This window comes from Mauremys mutica, chromosome 3, assembly GCF_020497125.1.
Source record: "Mauremys mutica isolate MM-2020 ecotype Southern chromosome 3, ASM2049712v1, whole genome shotgun sequence".
NCBI lineage: Eukaryota > Metazoa > Chordata > Testudines > Geoemydidae > Mauremys > Mauremys mutica.
In genome coordinates, this window is record NC_059074.1 from 196,885,525 (window position 1) to 196,903,015 (window position 17,491).

Consider the following 17,491-nt stretch of genomic DNA (forward strand, 5'->3'; position numbering starts at 1 on the left):
CCTAGATCTATAGGACAAAAACAATTTAAGATCAGGAACAAAATTATTATTTCTAATCAAAGTACGCTCTAACATGTCTGATTCCCAATTGTCTCATTACCGTCAGAGCATTCAGAATACTAGCAGTACTACAGTGCAAATATTTGTGAACATGTCCTGGAGGTTTAATGTTAGACAATCTGAAAGTATTTTACCACTAAGTGTTGTAGGACTATAATGTTTTATTTGGCAATATCACATTTTTCCCCCTAGTTCTTTCCTCATTTTTCTTATCCTGGTTAAGATCTTGAAATTTGTTAAAAGCATATAGAAAATTTGTTATCCTATGAACATTCTGATTCTTTTGGGGAAACCAAAAGCAGTACTAGACAACGTGAAATGGATACTGTACACATACAAATGATGGGTATGGGGTAAAGACATAAAGATTGTTCCTGAATCAGACCTCAATCAGTCTACTTGGATTTGGTTTCACAGTTTTTGATTACTTGTAAATGAATGCACAAACCTAATTAAAATTAAACCTGAATTCAAGACATTTTCAAAGCAAAAGGTGCTTCCATTTCCCTATTTTGACTTTTTAAACAGAAAAGACGACCTTGGCAGCTACATTACAGCCTCCCTTATGACTTTAAAGATGATGATATTGGCTCTAACTTGGCTGGAGAAGATACAACCATAGCAGACCTCAAAAGACACCCCAAATGTCCAGAGATGTGGAGCTTATTTTCTATTCCTGAACAAATCTGTTACCTCTCTCCATTACAAAAGGGAGTTGGGAATGAAAAGAACCAGTCGGAAATGCATTGCTTTGATTGCCTATATGATGCTGAATGTGAACTGAATCACCCTAGAAATACTAACATTTTTAATGGGGAGAAAATTCATTGTAAAAATGTTACATTCACTTCTCCACATAATCATGATATGGGCAAAGTGGAGCATTTGCAATATAAAATGATGAATCTCAATAATCCTGAATATTCAAAAATTACTTCTCAGAATGGGGACCCCACAAGGACTGAATTTGATTGTTCCCATTCACAACATCTCTCTAGCTCAGAACCTTTAGACTGTGGGAATGAGCAGGTTAGCGTTAGCAGCACATCTTGCTTAATTCTCTCTCAGTCCAGTATACTTTCTGAAATAGCACCCAAAGAGAACAATCCATGTAACACAGTGTATCGCGCAATTCCAGACCAATTTCCTATTTCTCAGCAGCCAGTTGAGGAAGACCTGGATATTAGCAAAATAATCTCCCCAAAATCAGAAGCGTCATGTTCAGATGTGAGAACAGAACAGAGCTATGGCTTGGGCTATCTTTTCAGCAAGCTCTCTTGTCTTTACAAAGACACTAGTAGTAGTTTGCTCAATAGTGCCCAAATTATTAAACAAATAAAGGAGCTGGGCAATCTGTGTGATAGAAGTGAGAGATGTGCACAAGTGGTATCATTGCTGAAAAATTTGCCATTTGTAAAAATATTACATATAAATGTGCCATTCAAATCGGATATGAAGAAGGCTACGCCTCACTCCATTAATGAGGACAAAGCACATGTTGATAGCAGCATTCAGTCAGAACACAATATTCTTTGTTGGCAGGAGGTTCAGTGTGTATCCTCAAAAATCTCAACCATGCATGCACGAGATTCTTCTGAAGGATCTATGTACTGGTATAGAAATGAAGAAATGAAAAAGAGTTTAGTGTTAAAGCAAAAACTTGTGCATTTTCCAGATGAACTACTGAAACTTCAAGTCTGTTCTCTTGAAAGACTACTGGAGTATGTGATCTGTGCCTTACCACAAGTTTGTGCCAGGATGGATCAATTAAAAGGTGTATACTGGCTTGCTGTTGGCAATTGCAAGAAACCTGATCCAGAGCCGGCTTGTTTGCTTTTGTTCAGCTCCATTTTGTATGCTGTTGTTTCATCAGTCAACCAAGAAGACAGCTGTCAGGATTCCTTGGCAATTTTTCACGTTCTTCCAATCACCACAATAAGAGAAATTGAAGTTGGTTTTGCTGGACAGAGTGTTAGACTTGTATGCTGTACTGAAGATAGTTTACTCACAATATTTACCTATAACAAAGACTTCACGCAGAGAATATGCCATGATATACTGAGTATTTTGATTACGACATCAGATGATGATGCTTGTTTAAATCACCAGCTGTTGAAAGGTGATTTGTTACAGCTGTCACTTCGCTGGACATCAGAAGTCACTGACTTAGATTTTGCAAGTGGAGTACGGTTGTCCTGCAAATTCCGGAATGCCTTAGCTGACTTGGTGTACTTAGTTCATGAAAACATGGAAACTAATAAACCCCCTTTAGGAGATGTTCATGTATTGCTCTATACCACAGTGAAGATAGAAGACCATTTTAAACAAATGACCTACAGATCACTAGTTCTTACAACTACTCATATAGGACTCATGAAGGAAGATAGGGTTTTCTATCCTGTTCCTAGTTTTTTGTACACTTTACCTCAGTGGTCCCAGTTTGACAAAATTCAGTTATACTGTTTGAATGAACTTCGATGTGTGGTTGTCCTAGACAAAGAGAATTTAACAAGAATTCAACTTGTTTTTTCTAAAATGAGCAAGGTTGGATCTGATTCAGGGATTGGTTTTTCTAAACCCCATACAAAAGAAACAAATACTCAGCTGACACTTATTCCATCTTTTTTTCAAGACAATTTAAATGTTCCATTGGAAATCTGGAAAATAACGTTCAGTTCATATGAAGAAGCCATTTGGCTAATTATGTATTTGACTAGGCATAGAAATCCAGATACATCTTAGATACAACAAAAGTAGACAGGCTAATGGATATTGATATACTTTTTATCACTGCTATTAGACAGTAAGCAAAAGAGTAAATTTAGGACCTTTCTTTGAGTCTTGTAGAGAATACCACAGGGTACATACTAAGGCTGTCAAGCGATGAATTTTTTTAATTGTGATGAAAAAAATCACGATTAATCGCACGATTAAAAAAATCGCCAAAGCATGAAGGGGCATACAAGTGTTTAGTATATCTGGCACATAAATACCTTGCAATGCCAGCTACAAAAGTGCCATGCGAATGCCTGTTCTCACTTTCAGGTGACATTGTAAATAAAAAGGAAGCAGCAGATCTCCCGTAAATGTAAACAAATTTGTATGTCTTAGCAATTGGCTGAACAAGAAGTAGAACTGAGTGGACTTGTAGGCTCTAAAGTTTTACATTGTTTTGTTTTTTGAGTGCAGTTATATAATAAAAAAAATCTACATTTGTAAATTACACTTTCATGATAAAAAGATTGCACTACGATACTTGTATGAGGTGAATTCAAAAATACTATTTCTTTATCATTTTTACAGTGCAAATATTTGTAATAAAAATAATATAAAGTGAGCACTGTATACTTTGTATTCCTGTGTTGTAATAGAAATCCATATATTTTCTACATTTTCAAAACATCCAAAATATTTAATAAATTTCAATTGGTATTCTACTGTTTAACAGTGTGATTAATCATGATTAATTTTTTTGAGATAATTGCATGAGTTACCTGCGATTAATTGACAGCCCTAATATGTACCCATCTTCTCTTCATCCCATATTAGTTTCTTTTTTGCTTTGTATGGGTCTGTGTAGTATATTGAGCACACAGCTTCCTGAAAAGGCAAACAAATTTAAAATGTATGTGTTTGATATGATGAATGGTTCAGAATCTATACACAAACAACCACTCTCTGCTCTTACTAGTACTATATTCATCCTTCTCTTCTGTGCTGCCGATTTTTACCCCTGCCATCTTTTAACCTAGCTTCACCAGAAAGCTCCAGTTAGTGTCTTCCTCACTCTTGCCATCTGAATGGCGCCCTCCTTCAGAGGACTCTTAACTACCTAAATGAGTATCTCTTGCCTCCTGATACCAGAGATCTCATCCACTTAGTAGTGGTGATTGGTTGGATTCCAAGATTCATGTTTGTCGTATCTATTAGCTTTACTCTAGTATTGTACATGGATTAGAGTGTATTCAACCCCATAGGATGTGTATTATCTCCTCGTAACCCTATGGATGAGTGTGTGTGTGTGTGTGTGTGTGTGTGTGTGCGCGTGCACGCACGTGTACACAGTTTCCAAAAATCATTGCGTTGGTAGTCTGGAGATTGCCTGCCAACCCTCTAAGGCTTTAATTTTTGGCTCGTTTCTTAAAGGGAGACAATTTAAATGTTAAAATCATTGGGTGCTAACATTCTGCTCATTAATTTTAATAACACTTGGCTTTTACGTCATAAAACTCCATCTTAAATACTGCAGAGCCTCTTCTAATGTTTTCTCCTTTTAAGGTGCAGAAGCTCCATAAATTCTTCTTTGACTAGATGCAGACATGTATTCAAGTAAGTATGTGCGCACCGCATGTTCTGGAGCCAGAGACTTTTTCTTAGCAGTACCGGGGAGTGGGGTGGTAAGGGGAGTCATGCCTGTAGCCTGTCCCTTGGCTACATGAGGCAGCACCGCCCTGACACTCCCCACCCCAGTTCCTTCTGACTGCCTGTCAGCTTGAGTCAGAGCTCTGTGTGATGGTGGTTTCACCACCTTGCAATTCATCCTCGTAGCCTAGTTTTAGTGTACATAGTTATTAGTTTAGTTAAGTGTTAAAGTAAAAGTTATAGACTATAGAATAATGGTAGAGGTAGTGCTCCCCAGCGATGCCCTCGCTGGAGTTCAAGCATTGCCCTTTGTGCGGAGTGGTGATTTCCAACAGTGATGCCCACACAAGGTGCTTGGTCTGCCTTAGGCAAAGCCCACCTTAAAGAGCACTGTTTGATCTGTAGATCATTCAGAAAGAGGACTCAGGTGGCACGGGAACTTTGCCTGAAGCAGCACCTGCTTAAAAAGACCATGAGGCCTGACTTGGTACTGAGGCCTCCTCAGGCCACAGATCGCCCTCCAGCTCAGAAAGTGCTTCTGCCTCCAAAGAGGTGCAGGAGTCTTTCTCCATCGTTGATGCCAAAAAAGAGGGCTCATAAGACCAATCGTGAGCGTTCCAGGTCCCAGGGTGACTCTTCTACCTCCCCTAAGAATAGTGTTTACTCTCATGGGACTGGCTCTGGCACATGGGATGGTGTGGCATCCTCTGACCCTCCCTTGGTACAAGGTAGGGAGGATGAACATCCCTTACTGTTGACTTCAGTTCTTGCCTCCGGCATCCGGGGAGTCCGGTACCAATGAGAATGGTGCCGGCATCGACAGTGTCTGTGCTGTTGTCATACCTGGCTACAGTGGACCTACTCTGCCTTTCGGTCCTGTCTACGCAGCTGGTCCAAGACTTCATGAGGCTAGCACCCGCAGTGGCATCCCAATTGGAGCATGCCACTGAACTCTTGGGCCCTTCGGCACCACACCAAAAAAGCACCCCTCCCCGGGGTTGGTAGGGACATGGTACCGGAGACAATAAAAGGTTCTTCAAAACCAGGCCCTTCCTTAGCACTGACGCAATTGACGCTGCAGATGGTTCCATGGAAGTTGTTGTTGCCCCCAACATCAAGGCAGTCTGGTACCAGTGATTGCACCAGGACCGACCATGCCTGCGACACCAAAATTTTTCCAGTGGTGTCAACTGCATCAGGAGCGATGATTCCAACCTCTTTCTGGATCCTGGATGAGTCGGCTCGCCTATTGGCTCCATCTGGAGTTGCTCCCCCCATGTCTCCGAGGCCCCCAGACTCTGTTTCAGAGTCAGGATCTTTGTCATCCTGCTCCCACTTCACCAGAGGAGTTCCGAAGGTTACCAGGAGATCAGTACAGCTGCCAGGGTTGGCATGTGCCCCGAGGCTGGGATGGAGGTCCCCGTCCCAGCACCATGATGAATTTCAGGCATTTGTCACTGAGTGCTGCTTGGTGACTAAAATATCTCTGCAATCTGCCCTTGATGTAGCAGACACTTTGGCCAGGTGATGGTCTCGGTGATTATTATGAGGAGGGCTTCCTGGCTCTAGAACTCTGGGATCATGCTGGATATCCAGCAAATGATTGACCTACCTTTCAATGGCTGAACCTTGTGTTCGGACAAGGCCTCGATGGTCTGCGCCACCTCCCTTGGTGCCTGCTAAGTGCCCATTTTGACTTGTTGGTTCAGAGCACTGTTCCAGTTGTTCTTCCTCCCGTGCTGACCCCCCGTTCCTTTTGGGACAGACTGGCCCACTTTTACAATGCCTGGGTCTCAATAACCTCAGACCTTTGGGTCCGTAGACCCTGTCAAATCAGGTTCCTTTCCATGCCCCTCCCCCTTCCCTGTTCCTCTTCAGGGACCCCTCTCATGAGACATTGCTCTTTGAGCAGGTCAGCTGTCTGCTAATGTTGGAAGCAGTGGAGGAGGTTCCACAAGAACAATGGGGTCCTGGGTTCTACTCCTGGTGTTTACTGATACCAAAATCCAAGGGCAGGATGAAGTTCATCCTCGACCTCTGTGGACTCAAATTAATCAAATATGTGAGGTTGCTCATGGTCACTCTATCAGCTGTTCTCCCCGCTAATTCATCCCTCGGGACCTTCAGGACTAATTGTCTCAGAATGGCTAATTCATCCCTCGGGACCTTCAGGACTCTTACTTTCATATGGCCATCCTACCAAGTCACAGGAAGTTTCTTTGCTTCGTGGTAAGAGACCACCACTTTAAGTATGTCGTTCTCTTATTTGGCTTCTCTTCTGCCCCCCTGAGTCTTCACCGAATGCATGGCAGTGGTTGTTGCGCACCGCAAGAGGGAAGGGAAGCCATATCTTCCCCTAGTTCGATGACTGGTTGCTGAACAGTGCTTCAGAGAGGAGGTTCTTGCCCACATTGACATCATGCTACCTTTACTCGACCATTTGGGAGTCATTCTAAACACTGTGAAGTCGACTTTGGTTCCCACTCAACAAATAGAGTTCACTGGGGCCCTGTTAGATTCCATGAGGTCGAGAGCATTCCTTCTGACTGACTGCTTCCAGGCGATTCGACAGCTGTGTCTCAGTCTGCAATCATAGCCCTCCATGACAGCCTGTTGGGCCACATATCAGCTTGCACCCAGGTGGTCCAACTTTCCAGGTTGTATCTTTGCCTCTTCAGATGTGGCTCAGGATGGTTTACCGCCCTGCCCTGCATTCTCTGGACAGGTTGAGTCACCTTTCTCCATTAGCCCTGGAGCCCCTGCGCTTGTAACAGTCCCCACTCAATGTGTGCCATAGGGTCCCCTTTGTTTGGTCCTCTCCAGCCAAGTCAGTGGTTATCAAGACATCCCTTGGGGTTGAGAGTCACATCTGGACCTGTTGAGGGTGCAAAGCCTCTGGTCGAAACAGAAAACCTTGCTCCACATCAGTGTGCTGGAGTTTTGGGTCATCCACAATGCATGTCCTACCTTCTGGGACTGTATCAGGCATTCAGTGGTTCACATACTCACCAACAATGCCACTCCAACGTACTATGTGAACAGACAAAGAGGAGCCCACTCCAGATCACTTCGTCTTGAGGCGATAAACCTGTGGCAGTTAGGCATTGAAGACGACGTCGCCCAATAGCTGTCCACTTACCAGGGATCTAGAACCACCTCGCAGATCATCTCAACAGGTTTTTCTCCCTGACCCACCAATGGTCTCTGAAGGTGGGTCCTTCAGATAGTTTTCGCAACATGAGGCATCCCCATGATCTATCTTGTCACAATGAGGGCAAACAGGAAGTGTCACCTATTCTGCTCTTTGGAGGAGCTCAGCCTGGGCGCCCTCTGACACTTTCTACTACAGCTGGCAGTCAACTCTTCTGTACACATTCCCTCCTATCCTGATCATTCCTCAGGTCATCACCAAGCTCAAGGCAGATAAAGCCAGGCTCATCCTGATTGCCCCAGAGTGGCCAAAACAGTGCTTGATGTTGGACCTCCTCGCTCTGTCAGTTCAGCCTCCCATGACTCTTCCACGTGGCCGTCCATACATGCATTTAGGGAACCTTATGTGATCACTGCTTCTTCCAGAGCAGATGCTAATGTTGGAAGAGCAGCCCTGCAATCCTTACTCAGGTAGACTCTGAGCTCTGCCTCCGGATGGGGTTACTGCTCACTAGTCATCTACTTGGAATACGTCTGCATCCACTCAAGGAAGTGATTCTTCGAGATGTGCTGGAGATGTGTATTCCATGACCCACCCTTCATCTCCTCTGCATCAGAGTCTTCCCCTGGGACTTTTAGTGCAAAGGAACTGAGGAGAGTCGGGGCAGCACTGCCTCATATAGCTAGGGGAGGGGCAACAGGCATGAAGCGCAAGCACTGCCCCACAGCTACTGCTAGGCAAAAGTCTCTGGCTCCGGAGCACCCGGCATGCACACACTTACTTGGAATACCCGTCTGCATCACATCTTGCAGGACCACAGTTACACTATCAGGAACTACATTCATTTACTCATTCTACTGTCTGCCCACATGCTGTTTTTTCTATAGGAAAAGAATAAATTATAATCTTATAAAGTAAACAAAGGAATCTACATGATCCCTTAGTGAGCCAGTTGTTACTTAAACATGATTCGTCATAGGCACTTACATTTCACAATGTTGTAAATCCTTAAAGCAAACTTATAGAAAACATACAGGTATAGCCTATAACTCGTTTATAGTACATTATATATTGTAATACTTAATAATAGTTTGGGGTGGGAGAAGTTGGACATGTCAAAACCCTGTAACATATCATCAGGATTTATTTAGTTCTTTTTAACAAAGTATGTCATGTGGTTGTATTTGAGTGATTTATAGTTTTAAAAGCAAGTCACAAAAAGTGAACTTTATGGGTGTTTTGTAATTCTTATATTTCTAATTGCCAATCCATAGTTTATGGCTTCCTTAAGATGAGAACTTGATACTTCTGTCCAGTATGCAGATATGCACTGACAGATATCTAATCGCACACATTCCTTTAGTAGTGCAGACATTTTCATAAGGTCTAATGATGGTATGTCTGCCTATCATAAAGAAGGATTAAGGATTAAGCCCTAAGATAATTAGTATGTGATTTTTTTTAATACGTAGAAGGTCAATCAATATAAACATGGAGTTTTTAATAAAATATTTTTGAAAAATTATTTTTGGGAGTGGGGTGAGAAGCTAGAGTTATGGTTAGGAATAAATCATAAGTAAAGGACATAGTGACTCTTTTTGAAACTGAATCTTCTTTACTATTTTAAAACAAATTGTTCCATAATCAGGGTATGATCAGTTGCCTACATTTTTTATTGGTATGGCTGAGTCCTTTGAATGTTGTATTTTATCTGTTTTCCTTACTTCTGATGCTTTAAGAAGAACTTAAGTGCTAGATTCTCAGCTGTGGCCAACATAATCTTGGGGTGGGTGGGGGATAAGATAGCTGTAAGATATTTGTGCTGTTCCTTTGATCCTGGGGGCTGATCTGGTTTCTGATATAATTTAGAGTAGTCTCAGGATTGCATTGTTATCCCTGACTGTCCACTGACCCAGCTGTTCTGGCAACCTGGGTTTGCTGGGTCTCAGAGTCATTCTGCCAATCTCCTATACTTAATGCCAGGAGAAATGTTGCTGTATGCATCCCAGTGGGGTTTCTATCTGTACATCTTGAGTGAGGTGGTTAAGCAGACTTTTTAGCTGCTGTGTATCACTGAAGCAATGCAAAGCAGACAGCTCAGACCCGGGAAGCAGATCCTTTAGTTGAAAACCCAGCTTGTTGACAAATATTTCAAATATTATAGACTTGTAGAAAGAGACACTTTAACGTTTTTAGCAAGTATTACTGGCACGCAAAACCTTATATTAGAGTGAATAAATGAAGACTCGGCACACCACTCTCTCTTTTAAGATCTCACTCTAGGAATTATCTGAACTATTTAAAAGTGGCACGAGAGCTCCAGTAACCCATAGGCATGACTGTAACATAATAAAATCTACCCCTTACCTCTCTTACAGATATTTAAAAAAATCAGCAACGGTTGTCTCTCTACTTTTTCCTTGTTTCTCTTTAGGAGGAGTAAATGTTTGTGTATTTTATAATATTTTCTGGTACATAGACACTAATTCATTGGTTGAATATGCTCTCTGGACCATCTGAGAGAAATGGCCCTTGGCAGAAAGACCGATGGGGTCTAATCTGAAATTCTGAATTGTAAAGACCTCTCTCCAGTTGAGGTGCAGTTTCTTCATTAATATAAACACATTAGTTCCTACTATATGTTAAGCCATAACAATAATAATGTAAATCTTAAAGGTTTAAAAACAATTTTGGTTGGGAGATTGGAACTGGAAGGATATGGGGTGGTTTAGATCAGTGCTTCTCAAAGCCGCTCTGCTGCTTGTTCAAGGAAAGCCCCATGCGGTCTGGGCCAGTTTGTGTACCTGCCGCGTCCGCAGGTTCGGTTGATTGCGGCTCCCACTGGCCGCAGTTCGCCGTCCCCTTCCCGCAGCCCCCATTGGCGAACCGCGGCCAGTGGGAGCCACGATCGGCTGAACCTGCGGCTGCGCGGCAGGTAGACAAACCAGCCCGAACTGCCAAGGGCTTTCCCTCAACAAGCGGCAGCCCGACTTTGAGAAGCACTGGTTTAGATGGAGAGAGGGTGTTATGATTATTTATAGTAACAAAGCCCCCAATTCTCATTCCCCCAAACAAAAACCTACAAACCTGTTGACTTAAATAAATTGAAATATGTTGATTTTTGTTTCAACAAATACATAGGAAAAAAAGACAATACAGAAGGTTTTGAATAGATGGACAGTTTTTTGTCCTTATGGGGGAATTCTGCACCAAAAAAATCTGCGGATTTTATTTGTCAAAATAACACTATATAATCACATCAGTTTCAATATTTTGGTAGTTTATTTCAAAATATTTGTCATCAAGTATGTCTGAAACAATACAGAGACAACAAAAAATTGCCCCGGGAGAAGAGAGTTAAAGAAACCCCTACGACAAAACTGAGCAGAGTGGTCATGGCAAGCAATGTGGGATACTGGGGGAGGCCTGTAATGGTGACATAACAAACAGCAGCATCTACACCAGAGGTGGGCATGCTATGGCCCCGAGGCCACATCTGGCCTTCCAGATGTTTTAATCTGGCCCTCTAGCTCCTGCTGGGGGGGGGGGGGTCTGGGGCTTGCCCTGCAACATGCATTTCCTGGAAGCAGCGGCATGTACCCCTTCCGTCTCCTACACGTAGGGGCAGCCAGGGGGCGCCACACGCTTCCTCTGCAGCTCCTATTGGCTGGGAACCTCAGCCAGTGGGAGCTGCAGGGACGGCACATGTGGATGGGGCAGCGTGCAGAGCTGCCTGGCCACACCTCGGTGTAGAAGCCGGAGGGGGAACATGCTGCTGGTTCTGGGAGCTGCTTGAGCCCGGAGCACCCTCCTCCACCCCCAGCCCCTCACCCCCAGCCAGAAACCTCACCCCCTCTTGCACCCTAACCCCCAATTTTGACAGCATTCATGGGCCGCTATGCAATTTCCATACCCAGATGTGGCCCTCGGGCCAAAAAGTTTGCCCACCCCAATCTACACTGATGCTTTGTCAGTTTAACTTTGCTGCAAGAAGCTTTATGCCTCTTGTTGAGGTAGTTTTATTTTGTCGCCAAAACAGGAGAGTTTTGCCACCAAAAATAGCATTGTAGTGTGTACACCGCCACTGTTTTGTCAGCAAAAGCTGCCTTTTGCTGACAAAACTGTGTAATGTAGGCAAGGCCTTACTGATGCTGAGAAGACATTCCAAGTGAGTCTTATTAGAACTTAAAAAGTAAATAATTGTGAGAGCTACTGTTATCAGGGTTGGTATGTGACTATACATACTGTATGCAACACCTTTCGGATTATACAGAAAAATTCTACTATATGGCTGCATTTGGTTAGATACACCACAGAATTTCTGTACTCTTATTTGTCTTCAAATCTAAGGCAATGTAAATTCTACACTTTTCACGGAACAGTCTTGCACTGAAACTCCTTTTATTCCACTGTAATTTAAATGTTATTTGATAAACATTGATGGTTGTCAAAGCTTTGTTAATTTGTTAGGACATTCTTTGCCAAATACTGTAGTGTATTCTGTTTAGTACTATATTCTTTCTTTTTCTAAACTATTATTTGTATGTAAATTCTCAGTAGAAACCATATATTTTCCACAAAGATGAATAAATGATAAACACCCACTGTCACTATTTTAACTTACTGAGAGTAACTTTTGTGGTATTATTTTATAGCCAGATTAAACTAAAATGTCAGTTTCAGGGGAATGAACTGTTCTTCCTTTCAAGGTAGATATTAACTAGTGTTAAACAAAAAAAAATCAGACCCTTTTCCCCTCCTTTTAGAAATAAAAAACCACTGAAATATTCAGGTTTTGACCAATAACGTTTGTTTTTCGAGTTTAGTTTTCAAATGGAAACAATGAAAATTTTCAAGAAAGCAGATGTTTTCCGTGAAAAATTTCATTTTTGAAAGCTTAATTTTCTATTGGAAAAAGATGTTGGCAAAAAGTTCTTGACCAGCCCTAATAATATTTAAAAAAATTGAGATTGGGATTAGTAATGTGTGAGAGAGCTTTTTGGTCTAGCTGGCCAAGTCAAGCCAGGTAAATCTGTAAGTAACCAAAAGTTATCCATGGACAGATACCACTGAAAGAGGCCTATCTGAAAGAGTTGGTAGTCTTGGTCCAGTTCCTGTTAGATATAAGTACACAGCACAAAAATCACCATCACAACTGAAACCAACAAACACTCCGTGGGAAGTTGCAGAGGAGAGACCAATGAGTCAGTGAGCTGAAGACTGAACTACACTTTCTCTCACTCTCCCCTAGATATAGTCCCTGCTGGTCAGAATTGGGGCATTTAAGCATAGGAGCTCATGCAATGTGGGGCTCTACTTAGGTTTCTAGGATTGTCAGTCCAACACGTGATAAATATGGATTTCACTTACTAAAATAACAGAGATTACCTGGTCTTTTTTGCTTTAAAAGATTGTTTATATGTGGTATAGAAATATAAAAAAAATAAACAGGATATTTTGGTTTTGGAGATCAATTTACAATACAATAAAAAGTCAGATGTTAATAAATTGGAAATAACACTTTCAACTGGGGTTTTAGTATTTTTTTCATAGAAATAAGACCTCTAAATAGCCTGTCGGCTTGCTCTGGAGCAAAGAACACAGAGTCTCAGGTGGTCATCAGTAAAGCATTGAAGATGGGTCACGGTCTAGATTATATAGGTGTCCTTGGGTAACATCATTATGTATAAAAATGGAATATGACAGCAAAATTAAAGCTGTTTTTTAAATCTATATTAGAAACTTGTATTTGTCTCAGTGCTATTGCTTTTTAAAATAAAAGTGAAATTACGAAGCTTTTCAAACTGAACTCTTTCCACTAAAAAGATGGAGAACTTAATGGTACCAGAAATCACATAATTTAATATATTTATTCATTACATATGCTTATGCCACTTTTGGACACAAGCGTTGCAAAACATTAATATCTTGAGTTGCAAAAATATTTTAATTTTTCACACAACTTTGGAAAATACAAGATTGCTAAATTGCAGATCCTATTAGCTCTTAGTCAAAGGAATGTGCTCTCATTGTAGACTTATCTGTAAAGATGTCTGTAATCTCCAGCACCTTGTTATCCAGACCATGAACATTTGTCATATTTGACATTTCTGTTAATCAGATGCGGCTTAAAGGATATGCTAGGAAACTGTTTTGACAATGGATTAAAGTGTTATCTGTACCTTATTGAATTATAAAATGCTTTAGGATTTAAAATATTTTTAGGATTGCCCAGATTCCCTCAAGCTTTGCATGATGTCTGCAAATAGGTCTGCTATTTAAAACAAACAAACAAACAAACAAAAAGCAAGGTTAATTTCTGGTTGTAAAGTCCTACTTCATATTTTTATATTTTCAGGTAAGATCAAAACATAAAATTTAATGCTTCCTTTTTAGCTTTTTACTTCTAAGCTGCAAATGCCTTCAAATATTAAACAGTTGAAATGGCTTTATCACAATTTTTTCATGTATATCTAAACAAAATGTGAGGATTCATTAATAAGATGATACCATTTTTCTTTCAAAGAATCCTTCATGTGTAACCTTGACCTTCTTTATAGTCTTTTCTCTATTTCTCTGTCCAAGAGCATTTTCTTATTTCTATCCAACTAAAGTATTTTCCATGTAGTAATTCTGGTCTTCCTTTGTTCTTCTTATTTGATATCTACTCGATAGCGGATGATCTGTCGCTCTCTGGGAGCAAATCCAGATGACCTAAAGGACCCAATTAAAATTAGCATTCCACGCTATGTCCTTTGTGGGCAGGGAAAAGATGAGCACTATGAGTTTCAGATAAAGGTAAGGGTTTTTCAGTTATCTTTCTTTAATGTTTGGGTTTCTTGCGTGCATGCTGCTTTGTTATACCATTACAGAGTGACAGAAAAATGCAAAAATGCCCAAGGTTCACAAGCAAGTGGTTATGAGATCGCTCTACCCAGCCATCAGAATTCAAAAGGTGGAAAACATTCTTGCACTATGAAATGCAGTTGGTAATAAAGTGTGGAGATATAACTGAGTTGCCTGCTGTTCACAATGATGTCACAAGCAGTACAGCAGCCAAGAGAAGTAGACAACAACCTGGAAGAAAACTCCCAGTTTAAAAAATGTTAGACTTTAGAAATCTGCATGATTATCACCAGGAAATGTATTGTGTTGGCTGCCGAAGGTCTTTCCAACAGAAAACATTCTGGATTTCAGAGAAGACTATTGGCAGGATAGAAATAACTCTACTCAAAATGTGCAAAACGAGCCTTTTTAACTCAAGATGAGTTGTGTGGGACAGTGTCTTGACTTGGGCAAGATGTCATCCTTGGTAAAAGAGGCTCATCTGTGTAATCTTAACTATCACTGATATCTCACTGTTAAAGACAAGGAAGCATTGTAAATATTCTTTTTGAAGGTTGTCACTTCTATGTTTTTTTTCTATTAAAAATCCCCAGTCACAAATTTTCTTACTCAACAGCACACTTTACTGGATACTGTGGGGATGTCTGCATACAGCATCTAACACAGGGGTGGGTAAACTTTTTGGCCTGAGGGCCACATCTGGGTATGTAAAAGCAGCCAAGAGTCTTGTGGCACCTTATAGACTAAAAGACGTTTTGGAGCATGACCTTTCGTGGGTGAATACCCACTTCGTCGGATGCATCTGGGTATGGAAATTGTATGGCAGACCATGAATGATCATGAAATTCGGGGTTGGGGTGTGGGAGGGGGTGAGGGCTCTGGCTGGGGGTGCGGGCTCTCGGGTGGGGCTGGGGTCAGGGGTTGGGGGTGCAGGAGGGTGCTCCAGGCTGGGACCGAGGTGTATGGAGGGCGGGAGGGGGATCAGGGTTGAGAGGCGGGAAGCGGTCAGGGGTGCAAGCTCCAGGCGGTGCTTACATCAAGCAGCTCCCAGAAGTAGCGGCATTTTCTTTCTCCAGATTACATGCAGAGGCACAGACAGATGCCACCCTGGTAGCTCCCATTGGCCATGGTTCCCGGCCAATGGGAACTGTGGGGGCGGCGCTTGGGGCGGGGTAGCGTGTGGAACCCCCTGGCTGCCCCTACACGTAGAAGCTAGAGAGAGGACATGCCGCTGCTTCCAGGAGAAGCGTGGAGCGGGGCAAGCCCCTGACCCTGCTCCCTGGCTGGAGCACTGGAGTGGGGCAAGCCCCAGATCCTGCTCCCCGGTAGGAGCTCGAGGGATGGATTAAAACATTTTCTCACCGCTGATCTAACGGATCATATGCACAACAACTACAAAACTTCAGTGGTCAGACTCTTGATCTCATTACTCCAGTGTAAATTTGGGGTAACTATGTTGAAGTTACAGTAGCTGAGATTAGACTCCTAACACAAGCTAAGTTTTACAAATAATACGGGTTTTATCACAAAAATCACGGTACAAATTGATATAAAATTATTAGATATATGAAGTTATTAAACTTGCCATGTTTTGCTCTAATAACAAACACAGCATTAAGCTATAGACATTTTCTGAGGTTCTATCTGCTCCCTGGTCTCCCCATGTTACTCCTCTCCTTCCACTCTCCATTCATTTTCTCCATGACCAAACTCTGTTAGTTTCTGCTATTCCCATCTTCTTCCCCCTCAATGTTATCTCTTCCAGCCTGAGATTTTTCATGTTCAACCTTGCTGGGTAAGTACAGGTACACTGCCTTTCCTTCCTAACCCAGGAATCAAGACCATCTCTCTCCAAAGCAGAACATGAAAAGCTGAATGGAAACATGCTTGGTGAAAGTAGAGCATGCACAAGCTTGTATGATTGATACATCTCTGCAAACTGAAGACATCAATTTGGCTGGGGTCAGAGATAAGAGGATTGACATCCTTTAGCTGCTGTGTGTCAAACTTGCTGACCTAGTTTTTCATTAGCTACCGCAGGTTAAAGGACTTTCACTACAACATGCAGATCATTTCTGAGCTGTGCTCACATTCTGCCAGCTGCAGAATTGGTACCTGATCCATCAGGTTAGGTCAAAGGTGGTCAGACCTGCTGCTGGCCACATCATTTCCTTGTGTACCATTGGCTATGAAACTGAAGTGCCTTAACCACATCATCTCTATAAGCCATTAGCTTCAGAGAACTTCATGATACCAAATCATCCCTCTCCCCCTACCTTTTCAAGAATCCCTCTTGCAAGTAACTACTAAGGAACACGTTGCAGCCTTTCCACAGGTCAGAACAATAGAAGAGGGTGACATAGCAGTGTCAGGGAATGGGAGTCTACTATTGTTATACTGGTATGCCTTTATCAGCTTAGTTACAGTAATAAACATAATACCTAACAGCCTGTAGGTGGCAACTCTGAAATTGGTTAGGGCTCTTCAGAAGTTAGTACGGGGGATATCCCTTATAATCCAAAATCCTTTCTTTATTCAAGGCAGCTAACTTTGCTGTCCTCACAACTCATGTTTCTCTTTTATAGTATATTCTGTCCTTGGAGGCCATGCCATGCTGTTGCCCAAGCTGCTTACCATATGGTGACTATTAGGCTCCAAGCCCCACCCCACAGTCCTTGTCATATAAGCCTACAACTGCCACTCTACGAGGGGCTTAGAAGGCTGCTACTTCTCTGCTCCGAGTTCCCTATCTCTATTCAGCAATCTGGCTGCAGGGCCCTCAACTCTACTCCCCTCTGATTTGGCCTCAACTGGAGTATTGTGTCCAGTTCTGGGCCCCACATTTCAGGAAAGATGTGGATAAATTGGAGAGAGTCCAGAGAAGAACAACAAAAACGATTAAAGGTCTAGAAAACATGACCTATGAGGGAAGTTTGAAAAAATTGGGTTGTTTAGTCTGGAAAAGAGAAGGCTGAGAGGGGACATGATGATAATAGTTTTCAAGTATGAAAAAGGTTATTACAAGGAGGAGGAAGAAAAATTGTTTTTCTTAACTTCTGAGGATAGGACAAG

The 17,491-nt window shown here is 42.0% G+C and overlaps 1 protein-coding gene across 3 annotated transcripts in view; it reads left to right on the forward strand.

Annotated features, from left to right (window-relative positions):
• KIF16B (kinesin family member 16B) overlaps window positions 1–17,491 on the forward strand; it is a 196,937-nt gene that overhangs the window by 128,397 nt on the left and 51,049 nt on the right. For 2 of the 3 annotated variants that reach the window (XM_045010689.1, XM_045010688.1), the window contains exon 23: window positions 14,249–14,371. In XM_045010689.1, the coding sequence (XP_044866624.1) occupies window positions 14,249–14,371 (123 nt within the window). Of the gene's footprint in view, window positions 1–588; window positions 3,012–14,248; window positions 14,372–17,491 lie in introns of those variants that run through there. The other variant, XM_045010687.1, reaches the window with a different exon arrangement.